Consider the following 18,309-nt stretch of genomic DNA (forward strand, 5'->3'; position numbering starts at 1 on the left):
GGGGTCCGGGTGCAGAGTTAGTTAGACCCCATGTTATCTAATGAGAGGCAGGGGGCCTTGGGTTGGTGGCTGCTGGCAAGCTGGCCACGCGGCTGTGGGAGCTGGTCTTCTGGTCACTTGCTCAGGGAAAATGGGGAAGTAGGTTAGGACCAAGGTTGCACTGCCAGGGGCACTCGGGCGCAGGGTGCTTTTGAGCTGTCGGGCGCTCAATGTTATTCAATTGAGATCTTGGAAAGTGAACAAAGGCTGCAGGCTCGGGGATGGATATTCTTCAGGAGCGACCAACATTTCGAGAGGTAAGTTGGGATCTTGGAGGATAGGTAGGCACCCAAGAGTTGGGCACAGGGGTCTTTTGACGTTGGGAAATCTTACCCTCTGCTGGTCATGGTTGGAGGGGTCCCTTGCTGTGAGGCTGCATGTGTCGTCTGGATCGTCGAGGATGGTCCTTGGGCACTGAATTCCAGGTCAGAATCGCCGGGAGGACGTCCTGAGGGTCTTTGTCCATTCAGGCACAGGCCGGGCTCGGCATGTGCAGTGTGCTGGATTCGTGGTGCCTGGCTGGCGCCATGGGTATTGCTGTTTGAGCAGAACCACTGCTCATGGGAGTCCCAGTCTTTAAAAGGTTCAAGGCAGACCGGTCGTCCGGGGTTTCAAAGGTTGCTGTCTGCAGGAGTCGCCGGGATTTAGCAGGAGCAGGTTCAAGGATCAACAGGCCTGTAGGGCTGGGGCCAAGTCAGTTGGTATCGTCCTCTTGTTAGCAGCTGCAAGGCGGATCTTCTTCTTCTTGATCTTCCTTCTTGTTTTCAAATCTGGATCTGAGGAAGGAAGGTTCAGGGTGCCCCATAATACTAAATTTAGGGGCGTTACAGGTAGGGCAAGGGCAGGGACCAATAGTTCCCTGTCCTGGGGTGAGTACACCCTCTATCCTGCTCCTCTCCTGTGGGAGGGGGGCAGGAGCCTATCTCTGATTTGGCAGGGCTCCCTATCTTCAAGATGGCCGGAGCCCGGAGTTGTGCTTCACCTCGCCTCTTCCACCTGACTGGTGGAGTTGGCACAGGCTGGAACAGCCCCTTTCCTCACTGAGGGTTTCCCGCCAGTCTTCTTCTCGACCTTACAAGTAACTATGTTGCCATGCTCTAAGAACTGTGTAACCTTTGTAAGGATGTAACCTGTAACTATGATCTGATGCTCATGTAAAGCGCTCTGATACCTCCGGGTCTAGCCAGCGCTATATAAAACTTTTAAAATAAATAAGAGTGGGGGTCAGAACTGGTGGCGGCCAGTTGCTGAGTAGAGCAAGTGGCCTGGAGAAGCTCACAAAGGCGGTATGCCTTTGAAGCTTCCCCTGCCCATCCTGGGGGAGGGGACCTAACACCTCACCCAGGACGGGCATTGTTGCAGGCCCAGGCGAGCGGATGGGTATCTACCCAGGGGTCCAGCAACATGTCTGCTGTGTGGCAGCCTAGGCAGCCTCTCAGACAAGACGTGGATTGTAGGATAGGTTTCAGGGGGCATCTCTAAGATGCCGTCTGTAGTGCATTTTAATTTAATTTAATTTAATTTAATTTAAAAAGTATTTGTTAAGCGCAACGTTCACCATGCGGTTTCTTGGCGCTATGGAGGCAAACTTTAGCAGTGACACAAACAAGACTAGAGATGACAGGGAGGGGAAGGAATTACATTGGGAAAGCTTGGGTAAAAAGAAAAGTCTTGAGCTCTTTTCGAAAGGCAGGGTAGTGAGTAGCCGAACGTAAATGGTCAGGGAGGGAGTTCCAAAAGGAGGGTGCCAAAACAGAAAAATTGGATCCACCCCATTTCTTACGTCTGTATCTGGGGACTTGTAGGAGTGATTGGGTAGATGACCGCAACTCGCGAACAGGGGTGTATTCTTTGAGTAAAGAAGAAATGAAGGCCGGAGCAGTCCCTTGGCGTGCCTGGAAGACATTACATTTACATTAAATTCCACACTGGCATCAGTGTGGGTTTAGTGTGCTGAGAAGTTTGATATCAAACTTGTCAGTCTTCAGTGTAGGCATTATGGTGCTCTGGAGTTCATAATGACAACCTCCTAGCACCATATACTCTTAATGGCATCACTGCACTCACAGTGGCCAGGAATGGCCCTGGGTACTGTAGGGGCACAGGGCTCATGCACTTGTGCCCACACCAATGGCATAGGGCACCCAGCGAGAGGGGTGGCTGATGTATGCCAGGGCAGTGGGTTGGTGGGCATGGCACACAGGGAGGTGTGCCATGTAGACTCTTTGTTTAGTTCTGCACCAGGACACTCAGCCTGCAAAGGCAGTGTGTGTGCGCGTCAGGCTGCAGGGCCCTAAGGGTGGCACAACAAGTGCTGCAGCCCTTAGGGGTCTTCTCTGGTCACAATGCCCTGGGTACCTAGAGTACCATTTACCAGGGGCTGACATGTGGCCAGAGATGCCAATTGGGTTTTAGTTTCAACACAATTTTAGGGAAGGAACACAGGCCCTGGGCACCTGATTGGCAGGAGCCCAGGGCACACTCAGTCAAAGCACATCAGCAATTTAGCAAAAAGTGGGGGCATACCATGCAAGAAAGATGGCACTTTCTCACACTCAACCTTTAAGAAGGTTCATTATGTGCACCCTTAAATTGAGTGATTTGTAAATGCTCACCGTATAACTTTCAACATACACAATTAAACTTGCATCCATAGTTTACGCAAATTCCATGCTATGAACGCACATGTGTACATTCAGTCTCTCTTTGCTGTAGATGACCATGGTGTTGCCTGGGGAATTTAAATGTTTTTTGGTATATGGTAATGCCACTTAAACCATGATTCTAGCATTGTATCAAGGGCTGTTAAAAGGGCCAGTGCTCCCTCCTTCTCTGGGCCACCACAAGATAAGGAGAGCAAAGGGATACGCATGCTTGACAGGAAGATGGAGCGTTCAGCTACCACACAGGAGGATTGCAAAAGAGTTCCCTGCTCAGTAAATATGGCGACCAACATTGGAAGCAAATAGGAATTTCACCAGCTACCCGACTAATACAGGAGAAGGCCCTAGGGTATAATCCAGGAGGACAGGTTTATAGCCAGCATGTCCCTAAAATGATGCAGCTGATTCAGCAAGAAGGCAGATGTGTACGGGAAATACACTCAGGAGATACGCCTCGCTGAGGGTCTCTGGCTTTAAACTGGAGGTTCAATTCTCCATTATCAACATGCTGTTCCAAAACCGGTCTCAACGCAGAAGCCTCTCATAGACCTCAGATTTCTTGAACCGGTTTATAAAAATATTGATTCAAGATGACTGTTTTATCGAGAAGTGATACCCATCCTGAAGGAGGTGGGGATTCAGCAGTGACCGTAATCTTCAAGGATGCCTACTTACATATGATAATGAACAGGAGGCTCTAAAGATGCTTCAATTTTGTGTTAGTGTTTCCTATTGGTATAAATCAGTGGTAAGGGTTTTCACAAAATGCCTATTTGTACCCCTACCTAGAGGACTGACTGCATGGTACAGACAAGCTCATTGGGAAAATCTTGACAGCAGAGAGTAGGTAATACAAACTTTCCAAAACTGTTTCTCTATAAACATGGAAAAATGCTCTCCACTTATAGAGGGATATAAGGTCTTCCTGGAGAGTTCCCTGAACTCAAAACAAGTTGAGGGCTTTCTGTGTACAGAAGTTTTTCTTAGTATTGACTGAACAAGCTCACTTCTAACAGAACAACAGTCTCTGATATTGAGGACGGTGATGAGGCAGCTGGTAACGATAGAAAGGGAACTCAATTCTTTGCCTCATTCGCACATGCAAGCATAAAAATGCCAACACGAAGGGACCCATCACAAAGTGGATAGTAGAGGCCATGCAAAACCTGCTATAATCTAGCAGGAGTATCTTTGGCACAAAAACCGAAGGCACACTTCACTGGGAAGAAAGAGCCATCTTGGCATTCATAGGCAATGCTTCCATAAACTGCATTTGCATGGCAGCTACATTTGCCCACTACTGGTTAACTGCAACGCCCAAGAGAAGCAAACATTGGACAAGCTAATAGTTCTAGCTTTTAAGATCTATTGACTCTGGCATTGTTCTTTGTTCATGCTCTACTGTATTAGCAAATGGGAAAAAAACACAATCACGCTACTCAGCATCATTTTGTAGGCACACCTAAATGCGTCCATGACCTCATGCATATGAGATATGAACCTTTTTTCTCTCATTTCTAGATGCAACACGGATAAGTAAATACATATTTATAGTGCTTTTATTTAGAAAGCAGGATGCCAACATGGGGTTTGTGCCTGGCCTGCCCACAAAGCAAGTTAAAATAAGAAGTTGAAATAAAAAAAAATAGAACTGCTGGGTGGAGAGTAATGCGAGGGCGGGAAGCAACGGATAGCGGGTTGGAATGGAGAAAAGCAACATGGAGGACCGGGAGAAGTGCACAAATGAGATACAGAAAATTCAGGGTGAGGGCGATAAGAATATAGGCGTGAGAGAGCAACATGGAGTGCAGTATTGGAAAGAAGCACATTGGGGAGATAACTAAAAAAACAAATGCTCCCATGGAGTGCTTAAGCCAAAAATAAACAAATCCCTGAAACCAAGCAGAGAAAGGACTCGAGTAAAGAAGCTATGCTCAGGCGAGGGTGAAACAGAGGAGGAACAAAGCAAGCTATTGAACCAGAAGCAGGTAAGTGAATGACCGAAAAGCCAATTTAGAAGTATGCAGTAGGCAGGCTTTAAGACCACAAAGTTTTGGATAAGCTAACAATATGTACTTTTCATCTGGCTAGAACTAAAAAAAAAAAAAAACTGACTTTATGGACCCAACCAATAGATAGAAGAATAATGCACAGCATTTACTTTTTAATGTCAAGAAACCTAGTCCTAATAAAAGCAGTTATCACTGAAACAATTGGTGATGATTTTTTGTTTTTAAACATGTTTTAGTTGCGTGTGTGATGTTTGAGACAGTTTGTTTTTTAATGGGTATGTGATCTGCAGTATTTCAGAAACCTAATTAGTGTACTAGTTTTATTGGTTAACAGGGAATTCTCCCCCTCCAGTTTCCCAGTTGTGTAGTGAAGGAATTTACCTATGTTTGTCCTTTAATAACAAAGATCAGATTTAGGTGCAACATTCTGCTGCCATTTCCAAACGAGAACTGCACCTGTTTTTTAGGTCTCGCCTCAGACAACACACTGTCGCTTGCGGAGATATTTTGTAGCTTACAGTGGGCTTAGAAACTACCCATTGCTTACCATTGGTTGACTTCATCGTCCCTCTCATTTTGTTAATTCTTGTTTGTCAGTTTGTCTCTTTAACCTCCTCCTCTTGTGTTTGGCCCTGTCCTGGAGCATGGGCAAAGTACCTATTGCCTTCCACTGCTTGCTTTTTTGGAGCTACCTTTTTCTTTTTGTTGAAACTACCAAGAGATTTCATGTGTTAGCAAGCTGTCTCCCTCATGTGCTTCTCTCCTCCCATGCAGCCCTTACCTGTGTTCTATCACCCACACAAACTCGCACCTGTGACCTTCCATGCCTCCCTGTGTCAATCTGTCCTTTGTGTGCTTGTAGTCCCCCACCTGCTCTTATGTTGCTCCCTCTTGCCAGTGTGCTTCTGTGCCCCCTCCACACTCACCACTGTTGCCCTCTCTATCCTGTGTGCTTCTCCTCCATGTAGTACAAAAGGGGGTGGTGATGGACCGAGCATCGGAACCAATCAAACACTCACACCCAGTCAACGGATCTGGGTTTAATCCATCACCGTTCTTTAGCCCACTCTGCCACTCCAGTTCAGACATGGCCATATGCAAATCAGTCTGACCCTGTGCCTCATGGGAACAGTCTAGCCCGAACTGCCAAGCCATGCCTTCCCTGGACCGGAAACAAGCTTCCTATGACCGGTTTCTGGCATTTCAGCCGTCTTCAGCCAGGCTTGCTTGAATCCAGTGGCAAAGTGAGCAAGGGACTCACGTCTGAGCATACCCTGTCAACTTATGGCGAACAAAGCGGTACAGAAGGGCGTGGTGATGGACGGAGCATCTGGACCAATCAAACACTCACACCCAGTCAACAGATCTAGGTTTAATCCATCACCGTTCTTTAGGCCACTCTGCCACCCCAGTTCAGACATGGCCATATGCAAATCAGTCTGACCCTGTGCCTCATGGGAACAGTCCAGCCCGAACTGCCAAGCCATGCCTTCCCTGGACCGGAAACAAGCTTCCTATGACCGGTTTCTGGCATTTCAGCCGTCTTCAGCCAGGCTTGCTTGAATCCAGTCCATCACCACCCCCTTTTGTACCGCTTTGGCCGCCATAAGTGAGGCAGGGTATGCTCAGACGTGAGTCCCTTGCTCACTTTGCCACTGGATTCAAGCAAGCCTGGCTGAAGACGGCTGAAATGCCAGAAACCGGTCCTAGGAAGCTTGTTTCCAGTCCAGGGAAGGCATGGCTTGGCAGTTCGTGCTGGGCTGTTCCCATGAGGCACAGGGTCAGACTGATTTGCATATGGCCATGTCTGAACTGGGGTGGCAGAGTGGGCTAAAGAACGGTGATGGATTAAACCCAGATCTTTTGACTGGGTGTGAGTGTTTGATTGGTTCAGATGCTCCGTCCATCACCCCCCCTTTTGTATCTCCTCCTTGTACAGCATCTGCTTTGATGCTGTAAAGCATGAAGAAAAGAAGTTGACAGAGCCAGTAGATCTCGAAGGCTTGACCTGTTGACTTTTCCCAATACTTGTCTTACTTGTAGCATGCCCAGGACATACATCCGCTAAATGACATACATGAATGAATGAATGAATGAATGAAGTGGAATTTATACATGCGCAACTTAGCCCAATGGGCGTCAAGGCGTCCGCTAAAGGACATGGGTCTTCTAAAGGACATAGGTCTGCTAAAGGACATAGGTCTGCTAAAGGACATAGGTCTGCTAAAGGACATAGGTCTGCTAAGGGACATAGGTCTGCTAAGGGACATAGGTCTGCTAAGGGACATAGGTCTGCTAAGGGACATAGGTCTGCTAAGGGACATAGGTCTGCTAAGGGACATAGGTCTGCTAAGGGACATAGGTCTGCTAAGGGACATAGGTCTGCTAAGGGACATTCCCCTGCTAAAAGACATTCCCCTGCTAAAAGACATTCCCCTGCTAAAAGACATTCCTCTGCTAAAAGACATTCCTCTGCTAAAAGACATTCCTCTGCTAAAAGACATTCCTCTGCTAAAAGACATTCCTCTGCTAAAAGACATTCCTCTGCTAAATGGCATTCCTCTATTAAATGACATGCTATTATTAAATGACATGCTACTATTAAATGACATGCTACTATTAAATGATATTCCTCTATTAAATGACATGCTACTATTAAATGACATGCTACTATTAAATGACATGCTACTATTAAATGGCATGCTACTATTAAATGGCATGCTACTATTAAATGACGTGTCTACTAAATGACCTGCCTTCTGAAGATTGATTTTTTTGAATTCTGAATCAGACACCGGGAAAAGCATCTGCTTCAGATATTAGAGGCAGCCACTAAAAACAAAGTTGAGTTTTAATTTAAAAACAAATCTTTTGAAGACATAGCCTGTCAAAGCTGAAGTTGTTTCGTTAATGACCCATTATTTTTTTTCATCTAGAATGGGAAACAGTGAAGAATCCAGAACCTGTGAAAGTGTCTACTCCTCCACCTGCCACCACAACAGTTACCATCACCACTACCACTGCTCAGAGTGCCTCTGATCTTAAGAATTCAACCACATCTGAAGCAGTGCCTTCTTTCACTGAAGCAACAGTTGTCTGTACTCAAGGAGTGGAAGCGTGCACACAACCAGATGCTACCTATTCTCAACCGACATCAGCCTTCACTCAGCCAGTGGCTGCCTACACCCAACCTGTGTCATCCTACAGTCAGCCAGTATCAGCCTACACCCAACCTGCTGCTGTGTACACCCAACCAACGGCTGTGTACACCCAACCAACGGCTGTGTACACCCAACCAACGGCTGTGTACACCCAACCAACGGCTGTGTACACCCAACCAACGGCTGTGTACACTCAACCAACGGCTGTGTACACCCAACCGACACCTGCTTATAGTCAGCCAGTAACCTTACTGCAGGTTAGTTCAGTAAATTAATTTTAATATGCTTAAATGCTATGTTGCGTATTAACTGTCACAAGATCCTTCAAGAAAACCTCAAAGAATGCTCTATTGCACTGTCTGAAGGGGGGGGGGGGGGTGGTTAATGAACGAAAGGGGCAACAATATTAAATGTGATCTTTATTTTATTTTTTTACAGAATTTAATATAGCACGAACTTGACCCGATTTGGGTATCGGAGCGCTTTACATAGTGCCAGTTGCATTACATGAGAACACATTCATTTTTGTTAGGCACGTGGAGATTAAGAGATTTGCCCAGAATCACAGGATGTTTAGCGTCATTGCCCAGACTCGAACCCAGTTCCCCAGATTAGAGGTAGATGACCATAGCCATTAGGCCAACTCCTCTCCCCAATGTTGAGGGTGAATCTTTTTTAAAGTTATTTTGTTCATCTACATTGTTGGGTCTTTGCATCGTGGTGATTGTTTATTTTTTATTTATCGCTCTGGGTTTTGACAACATAGTTGTAAAATCAACCTGTTGGCAATAATGTACATAGAGTGGTCTTTGGGTCTGCCCCTTTGGGCTTACTTTGACCTACCTTTTTCAACAATTGGCTATAGATTTTGTCAGTAACATTTTAGGTCACCCCAGTGATTTATTCATACCTCCTCCTAATCCTATTGACTGTTTCGGTTATCTGTCCACCTCCACCCCAGTCCTTGCATTGAACTGCATATGACTACTTAACTGATCAAGCCCCCTCTGCCAGCTCCTATTGGCTGTCCTTAAAGTGCCTCATGCTAGTCAAATACTAATCCTGCAAACATTAACACAATGCACCCAAACCTATTAGCTTCACCAATTCTTGTTTCTTTCCTGAAAGAGGCGTTCCATATTTTTCTTTTGGGTAATTATGCTGTATTATATTCTGGTATTGGTTTATGTTCAGCATGTTTACCACTGGGGTGGCCCCTTAATCCGTTGTTGTCTTTTATGTGTTACCACAAAGTTCTAGGCTGCTTAGAAAATACTTCTGACAAACCTCTTACTGCAGATTCCTTCCTGTGCAAATTTTCCCCAGGTGGCAGACTGGATCCAGAAGATTTCAAGCAACTCCCTCACGTGCCTGTAGGTGGTATCATGCAGCTCGGCGTCTGTTCTGTCTCACCTCTGATGTTAGGTCGGGCCACCATGTCCGTGCGCTAACGTCTGTTTTGCAGCGTGAATCTTTCTGGATTCACTATGCTGTGCATATTCCGCAATCTGGTGGTTGGGTCCGGAATCGTAGTCTTTTTTTTTTTTTTTTTTTTTTGTCGTAGCCCAGGTGGGCGTCGACGTCCCACCATTTGGTGTCCCTTCGGTGACGTCGGCGTGCTTCCGGCGGAAGCTACCACCCTTGGGCGCCATCTTCAGATTCTTTTTTCCGCCGTTGGGTCTGGATCGTCGCGTGAAGCTCCAGAAGTTTTGGAGGAGAAAAGGAGGAAATGCAGCAACTCTTCAACGGTGAAGACCTGAGAAGATCGGGAGAAGAGGACCATTAGAGAAGAGACGACGAAGAAAGGATAGAACTTCGAAATCTTCGACGTCCTTGGAGGAATGCGCACACAGGGGGCCCCCTGAGTGCAGGGATGTACAAGACACCCTTTAAATTCTGCAAGAACTGCCACCACAAGTTCGCACAGAAGGACGAGCACCCGGTCTGCAACCTCTGCCTGCCAATCGACCACGAGAGCAGAGACTGCAACGCCTGCTCCGTCTTTAAGCCGAAGACACTCCGAGTTTGAGAGAGACAGAGGACAGCTCACCACACGATGCAGGGCAAGGGCCAAGCCCCGACGCTTTATGAACTGGGCCTCTCCACCGACGACGAGGACAACATCGCTGAAGGCCCAGATGACTTCACGGTCGCAGAGACCGATAAGAAATTGCCTGACAAGGTAGGAGAGTCTACGACCCCGAAAACACCCACAGGGTCTCGAAAGCCAAAGGCAGACTCCCGAAAGTCTGAGCCCAGAGCCTCGAAAGGAGCACCGGCGCCGGAAAAAATCGACGACCGAAGCTGCATCCTCCGAAAAAGAGCCCAGCGGATCCTCCGAGAAGGACTCCCGGAGGCCGAAGACCAGCGAAAAGCAAAGGTCATCGAAGCAAGCCCCTGAAAAAGGGCCTTCGACTCCGACTTCGAAAGAAAAGGAGCCGAAGAAAGTTTCGACGTCGACGACGCCGCCGAAAAGAGCGGCGGAAACGCTCGACGACGAGCAGGCTGCAGAGATGCAGAGAAATAGAAGAAGGCTCGAGGCCGAAATGGAGAACATCCTTCAGAGAAAGAAAGACTTCGATGAAAAAATGAGAAGTTACAAGATCCCCTCGAAGCCGGCACCGACCGTCGCTGAGGTACAGGAGCTCGGGAGTTTGACGTCGAAGAGACGCCGAAAACTCCGGAACCCTCGGAGCAAGAAGAGGAGGAAGACCTCTACTACACAGAAGGGGATTACGGGGAGCAGCAGTCTAGCTACGGCTCAGGTTCCTCGACGGCCCAAGACCAGGAATGGCAGGACATCGAGGCCGAAAACCCGGAGGAGGCTGTGGAAACATACCCCTCTAGGCCTTCGCCACCGGATGACATTGGGGCATACAATGAGGTGGTCAGGAAGGCGGCAGCAGCTTATGGAGTTAAGCTGGAAGAGGAGAAGCCAAAAGCAGACTACCTGCTCGAGACATTGCTCCCCATACAGACAAGAAGCCAGTTCTTGCCCATGCTCAAGAGTATCACAGACCAGGGGAAGGAAGCCTTCAAGGACCCGGCTACATGCAGATCAGTAACGCCGAGGACAGAGAAGAAGTACAAATTCTCCTCCCAAGACCCAACTCACATCAAGGGATCCGTCACAGCAGATTCAATAATCGCTGCAACGGCCAGGAAAAGGGCAAACGTCCCAACAACATCTGGACCTCCACCTGACAAGGAAAGCAGGAGGATGGATCTAACGGGCAGGAAAATTGAGAGGAACGCCGCAAACGCACTGGCGGATGGCGAACTCCAACGCCCTCCTGAATAGACATCAATACCAGCACTGGGATGAGATGGGCCAATTGCTCAAGCACCTCGCTATGTGGTAAATAAATAAATAATACCCTATTTTTGAATGCATAAATGAATAACAGATAGCTCAATAAATAAGAGTCAAGATTCGAGGTAGTAGGAGTTTTGCAGGTTTAATACAGCATAAGGACAGGAACAGGACGACCTGCACGGGAATAGGATGGCAGCTGCCGGGGACAGGATCGGGAATGACGGCTAACTTTTAATAACAGTACATGAGCATATATACATAACGCAAACACATAGCATTACATTGCAATAGGCGTAGCAGTGGGTGGAGCAATAGGCGTGACGCGTAGCAGTCGCGAAAGATAAGGGTGAAAAGAGGTGTAACAGGGCGTATACATAGACATGTGATGCAAACGTAACAGAATATGTCATGAATGGGGCGGAAACCATGGAGGGGGCTACCTAAGGAGCCGGGACCTCTAACCTGATGGTGCGCGCAAACTGGCAATGACGTATCACTAGGAGAAGCTGGGGGCTTCGAACTCTGTGCTAGGAGCAGAGACTGAAGTCTGGAGAGTCAGGGCGACATGTACCTAAACAGTATCTAGTATCTGATGTTTAGAGAACATGTTGATATAAACTAGAAGTCAGGAGGGGAAAGGCTAACAGACACTAAGACTGGACCATGCATTATTCTACATGTAGTGCGTGATGAAGAATATTAAATGACCATTAATACAGTATTTCTCTAACATGGGGCCGTAAAGGCTAGACAATGACGGAAACTATTGATGCAGTTCAGTAGCTTTAGGAATGCAGAGGAAGAGGACTGAACTGATAATCTGGAATCATAACATACTCTTGGCAGACTCAGAGGCAGGGCCAAGCTGAACCGGGCACTGCGAGGCAGGAAGTAAGTGAAGGGTCGAGGATACAGGTGGGGGCTGTATCACTCCTCCGCGAGGCTTCAGGAGACAGGAGACAGGAGCTGAATCTGGTGTCCGGGCCCTTTTGAGGCCTAGAAACGGGAACTTTACAATGGAATAACGTGCACACTGAGAAACGTGGCAACGTAGCTTTACATAGGCCTGATATTCGTAGTATTCACGAGAACTGGAAACTGCCATACTAGAGGTGGACACAACTGTAATTGCGTCTTTAATCAAACATGGGGAATAACATATGCATATTAATCATGCACATATAACATATGATGGAGGACGCGTAGGGACACAGAACATGGCAAAATTTACTTTTCCACATTCCCTCCTTGTCACTACGTTTCATCAGGAAACATCAATATTCATGATACCATCTATCATTTCATACAGTATCATTTGCTCGTCTCGAATTGTCTTGGAACGGGATTTAGAACGGGACTTGGGACTAGGGATACAATAGGTAGCACAAATGCCGCAAATCGCAGGGCCACATTGTATACAGAGGCAGCAGCTGAATATGATCGCTACTGCAATACCTAGAAAGGACAAGACTTTCCATCCCCAGGCGGAAATTATATTCCAGAACCAACCGGACCATGTCCAGGTGCCTGGATCTTGGTGTAACAGATGAGCAATTTTATGAAGTCTGGTTATAGCTGAATAAACAGACGGCGCGTTATTTGGAATGAAAATGCAGCAACTAGATCCGATGACTCTACAGGCCCCGCCCCTATCGGCCAATATGACGTCAAGGATGAGACGATTTTGGAGCACGACAATTCTCATAAAGGATTGTTCTTCGGTTAAATTACTTAGAGCAGAAGTAGTCTCAATTACTACGGCTTCGAGTGTTCTGGTTAATCTACGTATCAGTTTACTATTCACGACTGTACCTAAATAAGGGAAGACACCCTTATTGATATCTATATATTGTTCTAGAGCAGTTTCAGTATAATCGACAATCGGGAGGTTTCTCTTGTGTCTAGTATGTACTAGGTGGGAATTCCTATGGTAGTCGGGTGGGGCTAGAAAAACCAGGTGGCAGTAGGAAGGCAATGTAACAGGTTCCCTCCCAATCGAGGGGCAGACGAACATATGCGGTCTGACCACAAATAAAATAAGAATGACGTGAAGCTTTGAAAATAGATTTCCTACTGTCACTATACTTGACAATAGTAGTACAATCACTATGTCCTATGTGTGTAGAACCATTATTTCGGACACATAATTCGCCCTTGACTGGTAGTACTGAAATTGCAGGTAAGTCTGGAGTGGAATCAGACTGAACATTCAGGACCATGAAATTCGAAGAATAATTACCTAAATTGTAAACTTCATTTTCTAGATCTAACCCGATTCTGTGGGGAAGACCTTGCTTGTCTGGAAAACATGTACTGTTAAGAAAAGACATATCTGTTGAGGATAACGTTAACGTGGACCATGCTCCACACGAACCATTATGCGAAAAAGGATAAGGAAAGAGTGGCAGAACTCCCTTCGGTGTCTGGAAAGGGGGGAGTCGACCACACACCCAACAATTAGTGGCATTGCTGGTTTGGTGTGAATAATGTAGCATGCGGATAAAAGAATTATTTCGCATAGCGAGGCGGTAAGAGAGTTCATGAGGAGGTAGATCACTAAACGTGTGCTCTACTGTAGCATTAGAAGACGTATTTACATGAGAAACTGGAAAATACAGGTAAAAGGCATAACTGGTGCAGGAAATCATAATGCTGAGAAATAATATGAAACATAGAAAAATGATACATCGGATTGAGTTTTGACTAACTCTCTCACTATAGGGGTCTATTTTATACATGTCAGAAACAGTCTAACCGTTTCACCTAGGGGAGGACTTAGACAATCAAACTGGCTGACTTATTTTACTAGACCGGAGTTTCAACTTATACTCCTGCTGCGGAGTTTTCTCTTACAGGGGAGGGTTTGTAGCAATGTCTTTTGCGGGACAGTCCTTGAGAACAATATTTTGGCAATCCTTCAAATCCTGGGAAATGTTCTTTGAGACGGGTTTCAGTCCATAAAACTTCTTTATATGTGAAAGGTGCACCCAGCCTTTGCGACCCTCCAACTTCACGGCTGTACGGGTGGCGAGGAGGACCTGTCGGGGCTCCTTCCAGCGTGGCTCCAGCGGACTTGAGCGATCAAAATTGCGAATTAAGACCATGGATCCTGGAACGATTTCATGCGGTGCCACCTCGGTATTGTCTGGAAATGCGGCGGCAACCTGTGAACGACAAGAGTTGAGGGCAGACATCAAGGAAGCTAGGTAATCTGTCAGCATATTACTTGAAACATCGGTAATACTTCGGGGTCTGGGTGTACCCCACATGTTAGGGGGGCGGCCGAAAACGACCTCATACGGGGACAGACCTGATCTGGAATGTGCGACCATGCGCATATAAAACAGGGCAACTGGCAGAGCTACTAGCCAGTCCACACCTTTCTCTTTACAAATTTTTGCGATGCGAATTTTCAGGGTCTGGTTATGTCTCTCTACGAGACCTGCTGCTTCAGGATGGCGTACACAATGGAACTTCCACTGGTACCCTAACAAAAGGGAAACGTGCTTCATTAACTCTGATGAGAACGGCTGGCCGTTATCAGAATATACGACCCTAGGGAGTCCATAACGGGGGAAGAACTCACGAACCAACTGCTTGGCAGTGGTCGCGGCTGTGTAATCTGGGACTGGATATGCCTCTGTCCACCTGGACAAAGCGCATACAACTACAAGGACATACTTGAAACCTCGACATCGCTCCATCTGAATATAATCCATCTGGAGGACTTCAAAAGGGTGGTCAGGAGGCTGGAATCCCCCTTGTTCCACCGGGACACTTTTACCTGGATTAAACTGACAACATATCATACAGGTACGGACTTTCTGCTTGGCTGCAGCTCGTAAATGCTTGTTGAACCAAATGTTCTGGATACTGTCTAACATAGCTTTTTCTCCTAAATGTGCTGGACTATGTGCGGTATTGATAATGACTTGAACCATAGAGTCGGGGAGAAACCATGTGGCTCTACCCTTCGTCACCCATCCTTGATCTGTCTGGACCCCTCCTTGTTCGGACCATTTCTTGATTTCTTCAGGAGTAGCATGTAACTGGATATCTATGACATCTTGAGTAGGGTCCTTAACTGTCATACATGGAGTCGGATCTGGAGTGTGTGTCATGTTAACTGGAATGTCTGGAGTCTGTGCTGTAAGCTTGGCTGTGCGATCTGCTAGATCGTTACCCTGGGAAATAATGTCAGTAACTTTCGTATGTGCTTTGCATTTCATGATAGCAATGGATGTCGGTAAATGTATGGCATCTAACAGAGCTTGAATAAGGAGACCATGCTGAATCTTGGTTCCATGAGAAGTCATGAAACCTCTCTCCTGCCAGAGCACTCCAAAGTCGTGTACAACTCCGAATGCGTAGCGTGAATCTGTGTAAACATTAACTTTCCGGTTCTTAGCGTGTATACAGGCTTGTGTCAGAGCAACTAGCTCTGCTGCTTGAGCGGACAGGGTGTCAATACGGTGTGTTTCAATAACTTCGGTGTCGGTAGTCACTGCATACGCGGCGACTAGTTCTCCTGTACTTGTTCTCATACATGAACCATCCACATAAAGTGTCAGGTCGGGATCTGGTAACGGAATATCTGTCAGATCTTGTCTTGGCTTTGTCGTAATGTTAACTACTTCCACACAGTCATGTGTGGCAGAATTCGAAGTAACTGATGGTAACAATGTAGCAGGATTTAAAACGTTGCAGCGTCTGATTTCTATGTGTGGCTGGAACAGTGTCAATTCATAACCTGTTAAACGTGCAATTGTCAAGTGCTGAGTCTGTGTTCGGTTTAAAAGAACTTCCACGGAGTGTGGAACTTGTACTGTCAGGGAGTGTCCTAAGACTATGGAATCACTTTGTCTGATAGCTAGTGCTGTGGCTGCAACTGACTTGAGGCACGCAGGCAGAGCCTGGGCTACAGGATCTAATGTGCTCGAAAAATAAGCACAAGGCTTGTATTGTCCTGCTTGATCTTGTGTGAGAACAGATAATGCTGTACCTTCGCGTTCTGTGACGAAAAGTGTAAAAGGCTTACTGTAGTTTGGTGTAGCTAGAACTGGAGCTTGACATAGGGCTTTCTTTAACTCATTGAAACTGAGTGTATGTTCAGATGTCCAAGGGAGGACAGTCGATACGGCTGCCTCCTGTGTCGTTAACTGTATCAGTGGCTTGGCTAGGAATGCATACTGAGGAATCCATTGTCGGCAATAAGAAGTGAGGCCGATAAAAGCACGTACCTCCTTCTGGGTCTTGGGCTGAGGAAGACTCGCTATTAACTGGATACGGTCTGGTGTCAACTGCCTACCCCTCTTGGACAGTAAGTGTCCTAAGTATACCACTTGCTGGACACAGAATTGAAGCTTCGAAGGGGACACCTTGTGCCCCATCTCGGCTAGGAAATACAAGACTGTAAGGGATGCTCGCTCGCAATCACGTTCAGAACGGGCTGTGATCAGTAGATCATCGACATACTGGAGCAGGGCAGTGTCAGTTGGCATGTGAATGTTGTCAAGCTGTCTCTTGAGTGCTTGACTGTAAATACTAGGACTTTCTGTGAAACCTTGAGGAGCTCGTGTGAACATATAGCTTCTTCCATTTAAACAGAATCCGAAAAGAAACTGGCTGTCTGGATGAATGGGAACACTGAAAAACGCGTTCTTGAGGTCTATGACAGTGAAAAATGTGGCTTCGGAATCAATGGCTGTCAATAGGGAAGAGATATCTGGGACAACTGGATACTGGGGAATAATACATTTATTAAGTTCTCGTAGGTCAATCACTAATCGATATACTGGGGGTGCATTTGGATCAGTACGTTTCATGACTGGAATGATCGGAGAATTGCATACATTGGAGTCAGTTTCTACAACTACTCCTTGAGCGATGAGCTCGTCAATAATTTTGGATAAGGCTGCTACAGCCTCAGGTGGCAATCTGTACTGTCTGATTCGTGGTAATACTACACCTGGCTTGAGAGTCACACGATGGGGTGTGATTTGCATGTAACCTACATCAGTTGGACCTTGCGCCCATAAATGCTGCGGAACATTAGACAATCTGGGATCAAAATCTCGTAATACATAGTGACCCTTGAAGTCACGTAGGAACAGACGTATTCCCTCTGGGGAACAGCATATAACTGCACCTAACTCTTTCAGTGTTTTAATGCCTAATAGGTTTTCTGGACATGACTTAGTAAGTAACAGGTCAGTAGTACGGGACAATGGACCTACTTCTAGAGTAACTGGCTTTGATATTTCATTTACGATAGGTTTTCCTGAAAATCCAAGGGAAACATTTCTTGAGCCTGAGAGCGGAGCCCCTGGAACTTCGGCATGGCTAATTGTGGTCCTACTTGCCCCTGTATCAATCAAAAACTTTCTATCTTTCCCTAGTACTTGACTGTGAACATAGGGACCTTCTTGATCTACAGGTATCTCGATGAGAGGCAAGCCTACCTCCCTCTCTAGGCTGTTTCATGAATACTGCTGGTACTCTGGATACTCAGACTGTGCATACTGATACATTTGCTGTGTAACATGCTGTGTTGCAGCGATGGGCTGCGGTGCTGTAACTGTCTGTGGTGCATTCGGTGGCTGAGGAATCTGTAAAACCTGTTCTTGTCTAGGCGGACGTGGTCTTTCTTTAGTCTTACCAGTAGCTATGTTATGTTTCAGAACTGCACACTCATTTATAAAATGACCTGGCTGTTTACAATAATTGCAGTTCCCTTTAACGGGAGCTGCAGGATGACTGGCTTGATTTGGACGGGTAATCTTGTTCTCTTATTAGACAATTGATCAGAAACTTTAATATCATGAGCTGGGTCTCAGCTTTCCTTTGAGACATGGCTTCGCCAATGCTTTCTGGATCATCCCCTGTACGGATGAAACGATATATTCTGTCTAGGTCTTCTTTCATATTCGGTAGGGTGACTAGATACTCGGCCACCCTTCTTACACGTAATGAATATAAAACCATATTATCCTCGCCTGGGACTGGATCATAGCCGCATTCATTAAGGGATTTTCTTATTTCTGCTACAGACTGATGTCTGGGCGTACGCTGTGACGCTTGCATATGTAATTCGGCTGTTGTTAAACGCTTATGTGGCG

The 18,309-nt window shown here is 46.5% G+C and overlaps 1 protein-coding gene across 3 annotated transcripts in view; it reads left to right on the forward strand.

Moving 5' to 3' along the window:
- SCAF8 (SR-related CTD associated factor 8) overlaps positions 1-18,309 on the forward strand; it is a 1,826,711-nt gene that overhangs the window by 791,077 nt on the left and 1,017,325 nt on the right. For all 3 annotated transcript variants that reach the window (XR_013596231.1, XR_013596230.1, XM_078649179.1), the window contains exon 17: positions 7,651-8,132. Coding sequence is in view for 1 of the 3 variants with exons in the window: in XM_078649179.1 (XP_078505305.1) it covers positions 7,651-8,132 (482 nt within the window). In the remaining 2 variants the exon portion in view is untranslated. The remainder of the gene's footprint in view (positions 1-7,650; positions 8,133-18,309) is intronic.

This window comes from Lissotriton helveticus, chromosome 6 (assembly GCF_964261635.1).
Source record: "Lissotriton helveticus chromosome 6, aLisHel1.1, whole genome shotgun sequence".
Lineage (NCBI taxonomy): Eukaryota > Metazoa > Chordata > Amphibia > Caudata > Salamandridae > Lissotriton > Lissotriton helveticus.